This window comes from Dromiciops gliroides, chromosome X, assembly GCF_019393635.1.
Source record: "Dromiciops gliroides isolate mDroGli1 chromosome X, mDroGli1.pri, whole genome shotgun sequence".
In the NCBI taxonomy this organism is placed as follows: Eukaryota; Metazoa; Chordata; class Mammalia; order Microbiotheria; family Microbiotheriidae; genus Dromiciops; species Dromiciops gliroides.
In genome coordinates, this window is record NC_057867.1 from 38,693,435 (window position 1) to 38,704,762 (window position 11,328).

Below are 11,328 nucleotides of genomic sequence, written 5' to 3' on the forward strand. Positions count from 1 at the left end.
CATGGTCAGATCCCTGTTTAAGCAGAGATAGGGAAGTTGGGAAAAGGGGTGGATTTGGGGGAAAATACAAAGAATCCCATTTTGGACAAATTTAGTTCACAATGGCTGTCTTCCACTCCAGGGACCCGTACCCTAGTTTTCATCTCAATTTATAGGATATAGGAATGCAATGGTTTGGGGATCAAAGGATCTGGTTTCGAATTCCACCTTTGACGAATTCCACCTTTGACGAATTCCACCCATGTGACCTTGTGAGAGTCCCTTCCCCTGGCCGGGCCTCAGTTTCTTTAACAGTAACATGAGAGGGTTGGCCCTGGGCAGCTCTTGAGCTGCGAGCCTGTGTAGGACCTTGGGCAAAACAGTGCCCCTCAGTGGGTGGGTGAGCTTTGCCCATCGCTAACATCGTAGGAGCTAAGGGTCCCGGGCCTGCTTTGTGATCACCGAAGGCTGGCCTGGCTCGAGGGGTGCTGGGTAAGGAGAGAAGGGCGGGGGACGGAGGAAGGGAGGGAGGGGGGGGTCTAGGCCCAGGCTGCGCAGAGAGGGAGGGGGCGGCGCGGCGCGGCGGGGGCGGGGCTAGCAGCCCACGTGCTCGGCGCGCTCGCGCCGTAGAGGGCTTCGGGCCAGCTCGGGAGAAAGGCGCGCCGCCACTTCTCTCCCGAGGGGGCTAGGGCTCGCACGGACCCTCCCGATCCGGGCTCATCACGGGCTGCGAAGCTGCCGGCGGCTCCCGACGTAGCGAGGACCATGTTCCGAAAGTAAGTCTGGCTTCCCTTCGGAGCCCTGGGGAGATGGCAGGCCCGAGGCCCGGGCGCCTCCTCCGGGCCCCGCCCCGCCCTTGCGGCCCCACCCACGGCCCCCCTCTTTCCCCCACCCCACCCCCACCCCAGGCCCTCTTCCCGGTTCTTTTCCCCCTCCCAATCAGTTTGCTTTTCCCTGCTGGGGCGTGGGCCGGCCTTCCCCTCCCGAACCCTGGGCCGCAATTAGTGGCGGCTCCTTTCTGGTGGCTGCTGCTGCGGCGATGGCTGCGGCGTTGGCTGCGGCGTTGGCTGCGGCGATGGCTGCGGCGATGGCTGCGGCGATGGCTGTTGCTGCTGCTGCTGCAGCTGTAGTTGCTGTTGTCGTTGCAGCAGCTGCTGCTGCGGTAGCGGCAGCGATGGCTGCGGCTGCTGACTGCCCTGCAGGAATCTCAGCGCCAGAGCTGCAAGGGATCTATGAGGTCATCGAGGCCCACCCTCTTGTTTTCCCGAGGAAGAAACCTAGGCCCCAGCCAGGGAGGAAGTGACTTGTCCAAGTGCATAGACAGGGTTTTTGATCTGGAGCTGGAAGAGGGCCCTTGTAGTTCTAACCCAAAGCTCTCATTTTACTGATGGGGAAAACGAGGCAAGGAGAGGTCTAGTGAGAAATCTGAGTTCAGACCTGTACCTCGTTATAAAAGATCACAATTCCTATCATCAAGTTCTTTCCTGAGTACCTTTTGTGTTTGTGGGGGAGACCAGTAAATTTAATATAGGGTTCCCTTACCTTAAAGGGTTGGGTGTTTTTTTTTTGTTTGTTTGTTTGTTTGTTTTTTTAACCATCTAGTCATGGAGCCAAGACTCAGACGCATCGATCATCTTAAAAAAACCCTCAGATTTTAAAAATGATTTGCCCTGTATCAGAAAGATAGTGAATATGGGTTCTTCCTGGTCCTAGTGAGAATGGTTCATTTGAGTAACCCGGGTAGGTAATTTTCTTTTCTTATTTTTTTTTCTTTCTTTCTTTCTTTTTTTTTTTTTTTGGTGAGTCAGTTAGGCTTAAGTGACTTGCCCAGGGTCACACAGCTAGTAAGTGTCAGGTTTCTGCAGTCAGATTTGAACTCAGGTCCTCCTGAATCCAGGGCCGATGCCAGGTAGGTCATTTTCATGAACACCATATAGCTTATGGAAAATTGGGATTTGAAACCACATCGAGGGAAAAATCAATTATATCTAGAGTGTAGGGGTCAGTTAGGTGGCAGTGGATAAAGCGCCAGCCCTGGATTCAGGAGGACCTGAGTTCAAATCCAGCCTCAGACACTTGACACTAGCTGTGTGACACTGGGTAAATCGCTTAATCCTCATTTCCCTGTAAAAAAAATTTTTTTTTAATCGTATCTAGAGTGGAAAAGCTCCCCCTCCCCCAAATCAGCAAGCATTTAATAAGCACCTACTATGTGCTAGTTGCTGGGAATACAAACATAAATGAGACATTCCCTTTCAAGGGGCTTAAAAAGTCTCTGTGCCAGTTCTCATAGTATACTGTTTTCTAAACTGCTTTAAAGACACCTCATTTGATCTCCCAGCTGCCCTGGGAGGTAAGATGTACCAATATTAGCTCTATTTGACACAGACTGATGAAAATAAGGTTCATTGAAGTTAATTGACTTGCCCCAGGTCACAAAGAGCCAGTAAATAGTAACTGCCTGCAAGGTTTTCTCTCTGCTTTCAAGTCATTCTTGTCATTATACTATACTGATTCCTCTTCTGTCTCTATCCCTCACCCTCCTGCATAGCAGACTCCCGTGGATGTGACAATTGAATTCGGTTTTTGTATACCAGAAACCAAAATGAGGTAGCATCTTTTAAAGGAAAGAAAGGGAAATGTGAATTATTTTAATCATCCAAATAGATGTGTTGAAAAAAAATCCATAACTAAAATAATACCTTTAACCTGTTCTGTGATGTCTTTTTGCTAGAAGGGCTCATTTTTCACATAATACACAGTGATGCTGAAATGTTTTTTCTGCAAAAATCATTTGGCAGATTTGATGAAAAGGAGAGCATCTCCAACTGCATCCAGCTGAAAAGCTCAGTCATTAAGGGCATTAAGAAGCAACTGATAGATAACTTTCCAGGGATTGAGCCATGGCTTAATCAAATTATGCCAAAGAAAGACCCAGTCAAAATTGTCCGATGGTAAGTCATTGGTTTTCAGTGTGTGAATTTCAAGGAGGCTTAATAATTATTATACTTGTATCCTGTAGATTTAATTTCATGGTAGTCCATTAGAGATTTATTTAGAGGAAGGATGGTCCAGTGAAAAGATTGTAGGATTTGGAGGTAGAAGACCTGGCTTCAGATCCTAGCTCTTCTACGGACTTCCCATGTGACCCTGGGCAAGTCCTTTCCCCTCCCTGGGCTTTGGGTTCCTCTATAAAAGGAAGAAATTGGACTCAGTGGCCTCTGAGGTCTCTGCCAGGCCTAGACCCATGAACCCGTGATCCATGATCATTAACTATGGGGCAAAAATTGGTTGCATCTAGTTCTTTTCTCATTCCACCAAGATTGATACTATAGGAAAAATTTAAGTGCTCTTATTTGAAATATTTGGAAAGTTTGGTTCATATCTGAATAGCAAACTTTTTTTTTAACCAAATAATAAAATGCAACACATTTTCTTTATATCTTTGTCTTTAGGTAACACATTGAACCCACTTGTATTTTTAAAAATAAAACTCATTGTTTATTTAATTAAATAGCGCTCTTTTTAAAAAAATTCTGAGTTCCAAATTCTCTCCCTCCAGCCCCTCCCTCACCCATGTACAAAGAAAGCAATATGGTATCAGTTATACATGGGAAATCATACAAAACATATTTCCATATTAGCCACATTGCAAAAAACCCCAAGAAAACGAAAACATTATACTTCAGTTTGCATTCAGAGTTCATGAATTGTTTCTCTGGAGAGGGACAATGTTTTTTCATCAGGAAGTCCTTTGGAATTGCCTTGAGTCATTGTATTGCTTAGAGTAGCTAAGTCTTTCACAGTTAAAATTGATCATTGTTAAAACTATTGATGTTGGTGTGTACAATGATCTCCTGGTTCTGCTCACTTTACTCTGCATCAATTCATATAGGTCTTCCTAGGTTTTTCTGAAACCATCCCCCTTGTCATTTCTCATAGCACAGTAGTATTCCACCACAATCATATGCCACAACTTGTTCGGCCATTCCCCAGTTGATGGACTTCTCCTCAATTTCCAATTCTTTGCCCCTACAAAAAGAGCTGCTATAAATATTTTTGTACATATTGGTCCTTTTCCCTTTTCTTTGATATCTTTTGGACACATACCTAGTAGTGGTATAGAGTTGCTTTAATGTGCATTTCTCTAATTATTAGGGATTCAGATCATCTTTTCATATGACTGTTGACAGCTTTGATTTCTTCAGAAAACTGTTGTATCCTCTGACCGTTTATCAATTGGGGAATGACTTGAACTTTCATAATAAAGAAAAGCAGTTAAGCAGAAACACCCAGGACAATAACCTCATCTGACAGTGATACTGACATTGTGCCTTGAGGAGGGAGGGATGCTTAATTATCTGCTTTCTGGGACTATCCCTCATTTTTTAATTACTCAGATACCCATTTTTTTCTTTTAAAATTTTATTTATTCATTCATCTATTTGTTCATTTATTTATTCAATCAATCTTACAAGTATTTTATTATTTTCCAGTTCCATGTAAAGATAGTTGTCAACATTTGTTTCTATAAGATTTGGGGTTTCAAATTTTTCTCCCTCCCTTCCTTCCCTCCCCCCTCCCCAAAACAGAAAAGAATCTGATATAGGTTATATATGTACAGTCACATTAAACATATTTCTGCATTTGTCATGTTGTGAAAGTAGAATCAGAACAAAAGGATACCCATTTTTTGCCTTATAAGTTATATGGAAGGTGGTTTAACCTATGTTTATATAAAAAACAATATCTAATTTGATAACTTTGCTATTTACTCTGCAGCCAAGACCATATTGACATCCTTACCGTAAATGGAGAATTACTGTTTTTCAGGCAAAGAGAAGGAAATTTTTATCCAACACTAAGATTACTTCATAAATGTAAGTTTTATGAAAAATAAGTTGTAGAAGATGAGAGGGTTTCAAAATATCTTCTCATAATAAAGTTATTATTTACTAGTTCAAGCTCCTGTGGAAAGTTAAGCTGAAACCAGCCCACCCTTTTGAAACCTGAAAAATGCCCCCTTGATTGCAGCTGTTTCCCATTGTGTTTGTCAACAAACAGTGGAGAGCCCAGGAAATATACATTTATGTTGCCTAATAGAAGTTACTACTCATGGAGCTAAAGTGACTTCATTGGGGAGGCCCATCAACTCCCAGAGTGATGTAAGTCAGGTATTGTAGAAAGCACACTAGCTTTGGAGTCACAGGACCTGGGTTCAAATGCTGCTGCTAATGCTTACCACCTGTGGGACCTTGGGCAGGTCACTGAACTTCCCTGTTCCTCAGTTTCCTCCTATAAATTGAGGGGGTTGGAGTAGGTGGCCCCTTTCCAAGTCTAGATTTGGGATCCAATGACCCTAAGCCATGATTGCATACTGCTTGGCTGGGTACTGTTTACATACACTTTATCTAAGAGAAGATAATAGGCCCACCCTGCAAGGAGCATTTAATCTTGAAGCCAGGCACTGGCTTAGATTGATGGGCAAGAATATATTTTAAAGAAGCTTACTGTTCGTCCTTCCTTCTCAAAGAGGACCATGACAGATGTCATGACTTGCAGTGAATCGGATTGAAGTGAGGCAGGGCTGTGCAAAGTCACCAACCTCACTCTCTCCTCCAGAGCCAGATAAGACAGATAAGGATGACTGGAGATGGCCTCAGATATTTAAGGCATTTGGGGTTAAGTGACACAGCTAGTAAGGATCTGAGGTCACATTTGAACTCAGGTCTTCCTAACTTCAGGCCACCTAGCTGCTCCTTAAAACAGGTTACACGTGGTGAGAAGGGAGATGTATGTTAGCTTGGCCTGACAAATGACTTACTGTTTTTGAGAGTTATCTCTTCATTTCTGTGATCATGCCCAGGGCAGGGGCAGGAGTACAAGACTTTAAGGGGAGGGGAGACAAACTGGTTAGGTAGTGACGATAGCAAGGTTTTTGGTTTTTTTTTTTTTTAATTAAATGAGGATGGAGGGAAATGAAAGAGACCAGTAAGTTTTTAAAGTAAACCATTTTGCAGCTCTCAAGATGCTCACGTTGAAAATGTTTAAAAAGCCAGATGCCTAATGAAAGAATAATCTACTTACTGGCTAATGCCCAAGCCAGGTGCAAGGGGCTGAGAAGCAGGTGTTGGGTTATGAGCTGAGACTAAAGCCAAAGCTGATGGTTCGAGTTCATTGATTTATATTCCTTCTCATTATTAGTCACTGCCTGTTAGACCTGGGAGCTCCAGGGGGGCACAGGTTGGGTCTTATCTGGGATCATTTTTATTAGCTCCAGTACTTGAACACAATAGGCACTTCATAAACAATTAGCTGAATGTTGTTCTCTGACTGTTCCTTGATACCATTCAGCATCCTACTGGGAAGGACTGGGGGAAACCTTCTAGAACTTCTACAAATGCCCAATGGCTTGGCTTGGTCCCTAGTGGTGGACACTTTCTCTCAGGGTCTTTTCACTTAGTAATTGAATAATTTCTTTTCTTTCAGATCCTTTTATTCTTCCACACCAGCAAATTGATAAAGGAGCCATCAAGTATGTACTTGGTGGAGCAAACATTATGTGTCCAGGCTTGACCTCTCTGGGAGCCAAGCTTTTCCCTGCTGCGTGTGACACTGTTGTTGTATCCTTCTTGGGAAGTGATGGCCCCAAAGTGTTGTTGGTGGCCCCGAGTCATGTTCAGAAGCCTTGTCCATCAGAGTAGCAGCTGTACATTTGTGGCTCTCTGTGGTGATCTCCCACAGTGGGAAGAAGTGGGGACTATGTTTGATTTCTTGGGACTAAATTATTTGAGTGACACCCTATTTCTTTTCTTCTTTTTTTATGGGAGGGGATGACAAATGCAGCAGGAGAGCCAGATCTGTAATTTCACTGGCATAAGGAACTCCAGGTGAAGAAATACCCTCTCCCAGTGCAGATCACCAGTCACTGCTCTGCACCTCGAGGCTTATAGAGCTTCTTGAAATCTAGAACCTTGCAGCTCAGTGAGAGCTTGTTCTTATCAGATTGACTGGGGGTGCCAGCACAGTGCTCTGCACATAGTAGGCACACCTAAAAATGTTTGTTGAGTTGAAATTATGAAACCAACTATAGCATTTCTTTCACCAAGGCAATAACCTTGAGTTAGATGAAGTGAGACTCATTGTTCAACTCATGAATTTAGGTATTTCAGAAGTTTCCTGTTTAGTTGGTTGTTTGGAACTTAGGATATTCTCTTGCACAGAAACTGTTATAAATGGTAATTGGCTTCCCAGAATAATGCACAAGGGCCCATTGAATCCATAATGTAGCTTAAATCCTTCTCTGAAAGCCTTTTCTGATACCTTGTTGGGGTGTGCAGGTGACTCAGGCTAGGGCAACGGGCTTTTACCATCTTTGAAAAGCTTTGTGTGTGGGTCTGGTAGTCCCACTCTCCTCCCTTCACAGTCTTGACCCCCTAATCAGCCACTTCACCCATATAGCATCTATGACCCTCGGCTCCTTTGCCCTTTTTGTCCCCTTGCTGCTTGTTCCTTTCCAGACCCCTGCCCCCCCCTCCCCCATCTGCTCTTTTAGCTCCCGTTCCCATGCTGCTGCAGAAAGTCACATAGCCATGCTGACCGGTTCACTATCCATTTATTATCTAATCTCAACTGGGCCCTTATTATGGCACTGCCATCTTTTTATTCCGCTCTGATTCTATATCACACTCCTAAGTGGCTGTTTCAGGCCTTCTCCTCTAGCCCTTATTGTCTACCTGTTCAGTCACATCTCGTTAAACTCCCATTACACTATCTATGAAGGTTTGAGGGGGTTGATCTGCTGGGAGGGTTTGGTACCTCCACCAAGAAAATCACACATCTTTGCAATTTTGAAGTGGCTGCGATATGATACCATAGCACTATTTAAGCTATATTAAAGGCTTTGGTGTACTCTGCTGGGAATCTGGTCACTGTTTATAACATTTCTATGAGAAAAAAAGAACTAGTTCTAGCTAATCTACTTCATGTCACCCCTTGATTCCAGGATAGGAAGGAAATTCTCTCCCATCCCCTTAAAACACTTTTGGCTGCCTGGGAAGAAGAGAATATCTGTGCCAGGGGAAGGTGAGGGGATCCTCAGTCATGGTTCCTCTTTGTCTATAAATTGTAAATTGAGTGATTATTCTTCTGAGACTGACTATATTAAGGTCTGCTGAAAACATTCTGAGAACAGGAATAATAATTCCTTATTACCTTGGTGTTATACTGCTAGTTTATCGTTTCTTTGCAGTATGTGTCGGCAGGTTTACATAATTGGTTAAATTTAAAGGGGAAAAACTTCATCCTATTTTATGGTCTTATTTTATAAAATTGAACATCACGGTATTTAACATTTTGCTAACTTTAACCTTCAAATGAAATGGGAAGAAGCAAGATAAACTGGGAAGAACACTGGATTTGACTCATAAGACTTGGTTTTGAGTATTCAACTTACGAGTAGTGTGACCTTGGGTTGGGTCTCAGTTTCCCTGCCTTTAAAATGAGGGTGTCAGACTAGATGTTCTTCCAAGATCCCTTCTTGAGCTTGTCTCCTGTGATTCTTAGAGCATGTTGGGGATTCTACGAAGGCTGGGACAGATAAGCTAGACTTTTTTTTTAAAAAGTTTTCATTGCTGTCTTCTGTTTGTTACATCACCAGTTTCCCCAGGTATCTCTCCTCCCACTCCCATGTACAAATAGTATCTTTTTGTTTTGTTTTCATTTTTTTATTTTTTATTTTTGGTATCTCTTTTAAAGACAAAAATAACAGCATAATAGTTGATCAATACATTTAAAAAGTCTGAAAATATGTGCAGTATACAATACGTGGGTACACTAGCCTCTTGAAGGGGGAGAAGATACTATTGTAAGGGTACTGAAATGTAAAAGTCACTCATTTGGGGCCGATTATAGTACTTGAACGCTTGACCTTTCAGTATTGCAGTTTTTATTTTTTTGCACAAGAAATTCCTTGGCTCACTGTTTTCCAAATGTGGTTCCTGTAGTGGGTAGTGAATATTATGTATGCTAACATTGATTGGAGAACAGAGAGAGTGTTCTGAAGGTAAGTTACCTAGTAATATGAACATCTGATGGTCTCATTTCAGGGGCTGTTTTTCTATGGATCTTTTGCTGGGTTCTCAACTCCAGAACTGGTTTTCTCTTTTTTTTTTTTAATTTTTTGGTGTGGATTTCTCTTAACGATATTTTCAGGCAGTAATGGCGGAGGGAAAACAGCATGCACTCTGTGTTGGGGTCATGAAGATGTCTGCTGGAGATATGTAAGTCTCCCTCAAATACCACAGATCTAAAAGCTTCCCAAGGACACAGGAAGCTCAGTAGCTTATACGGATTTGTGCCCCAGTAGATAAGCACAGACTCCTTATTTCTGAATGATCTTAGCCCACTGAAAGCTGTTGACACTTACTGCTGTGTCATTGGTTTTCTGGTAGGCTTAAAAATAGCCATGTTTCCCAAATTGGAATAGTTAATAAGGTTTCAATTGGGAAAAAGTCAAATTTTCCTGTTAATTTTGGATAGTGGCCTTATTCCTGACTTTAAAGTATTTATCCGAGGTGGGCAACAGTATCTTTTTTGGGGGGGGGGGGTAACAGTATCTTTTTTACTTCCTGAATTGGGGAGTAAAGGGAAGGTGGAGACCAAGCAATACCCTATAAGTCTACTCGCTGTTTTTCACAACTTTGTCACCCATTTGATGATGAATTACTAGTTTTTCGTAAGCTTAATTCAGCCCTTTTTGATATTCTTCTGGCCTGGAGGCAGCCACGATCCAGCTTCTCTCAAGGCATGAGCTCCTCATTCTTTATGTTTTTCACTTTGTCACGTGAACTACAGAGGGCTGTAAACAGAGAGTTTAATATAGCTAATCACATAAGTACAATGTAAATACCTTACATAGACTCCATAATCACCAACTGGGGATGCTGCTGAGCTTTAAACTTTATACTCATCACTGGTAAGTATATAAAGCAGCATAAAAACACATTCATGCTTACTTGCTTTTTTCCTTTCACAGTGAGAGCATCAACAAAGGGACTGCTATTGAAAATATCCATTATTTAAATGACGGCCTTTGGCACATGAAGACATATAAGTGAGCTTCCAAAGACAAGCAAGGCACTTCGTCTCAACTTAGATGGTTTCAGCATTCTGTTTTTACCTGTTAATCCATTAAAAACTTTTGTTCTGTGTTTACTGAATTAGACAGATGCTTAAATCCTGAGTAGTCTTCATTTTCATGTGTTCTTTCCATCTAAATTCAAGTTATTACTGGTTAAGTGTTTACATTTTGCCAACTCCCACATCAAACGGTATCTATACATCTGTCATTCATTTCTTGTCTTGAACCTCAGTCCCACATTGCCAGCTAGCTGCCCGCTAGGCATCCCTCACCTGATGTCCGTTAAGTATCTCCAACTCACCTTGAAGCTCATTCTCTATCTTCCCCAATCCCTCCCTCCCTCCCTCCTAACCTGGCCATTTCCTCAATTCCTAAATTCTCAACACTTTCCCATCCTTCCAGTCACTTGGTCCCACAACCTGCAGAGGCTTCTGTGACTTTCCTCTCCTTTACACCCTCTATCCAGCCAGCTGTCTCCACACCTCTCCTCTCCATTCAAACCAGCACCATCCTGGTTCAGACCCTCATCAGTTTGCCTGTTATATACCCATTATATATAATAATATATGATACCTGCATGAGCTAGTTTCCTATTTGATCTTCTCTCCCCTCCTCAGTCCTTCCTCCATATAGATGCCAACTGACATTGCTAAAAACAGGTCTGACCATGTTAATTCCTTACTCAGAACTGTTTGTCCTTAGGAGAAAATATAAAATCATTAGCCTGGCATTTGGAGCTCTTCACAACCTGACTCATACTTGCCTTTTCAGTCATATTTCGTGCTGTTTGCCTTCATGCACCCAACATTTCATCTCCCATTTCCATGCTTTTGCATACATAGGTTGTCCCTCATGTCTGGAGAGACAGCCTCTTAGATTCCTTCCAAGTGGGATTCTGCAACCACCTTAGACAGGACGCCTTCTCCTTCCCCCTCCCCTTCCACGTTGTTAGTGCTTTCTACGTCTTGGAATTACTTGGTACTGTTTGGTATTATATGTGGACAGGCCTGTCCCCCCTTCCCACTTCTCCCCTCTCTACGCTCCTTGAGGCAAGAACAGTTTAATTTTTGTCTTAGTACCCCCCAGTGTCTGACAGACACGTCATGAATGGAATTGAATTTTCTTCTCACCTCAGTAGAGTGTGAAGTTTGGGAACTAATGTTCACTTGGGTATTAGGGAGTAAAAAGGGGAAATTACAGAATTAGGT

At 42.7% G+C, this 11,328-nt stretch overlaps 1 protein-coding gene across 1 annotated transcript; it reads left to right on the plus strand.

Annotated features, from left to right (window-relative positions):
- The first annotated feature begins 573 nt into the window (after positions 1–573).
- On the plus strand, positions 574–10,199 carry MCTS1 (MCTS1 re-initiation and release factor). The gene is made up of 6 exons (XM_043974093.1): positions 574–755; positions 2,781–2,933; positions 4,762–4,859; positions 6,469–6,602; positions 9,193–9,260; positions 10,016–10,199. The coding sequence occupies exons 1-6, from the start codon at positions 745–747 to the stop codon at positions 10,095–10,097; spliced, it is 546 nt and encodes a 181-aa protein (XP_043830028.1). The 5' UTR covers positions 574–744; the 3' UTR covers positions 10,098–10,199.
- Positions 10,200–11,328: the final 1,129 nt, after the last annotated feature.

Bases quoted from the DNA above. Each gene is read 5' to 3' on its own strand.
- MCTS1 (XM_043974093.1), top strand. The intron at 2,934-4,761 runs GTAAGTCATTGG...TTTACTCTGCAG, and splicing joins CCAGTCAAAATTGTCCGATG to CCAAGACCATATTGACATCC. The intron at 4,860-6,468 runs GTAAGTTTTATG...CTTTTCTTTCAG, and splicing joins ACTAAGATTACTTCATAAAT to ATCCTTTTATTCTTCCACAC.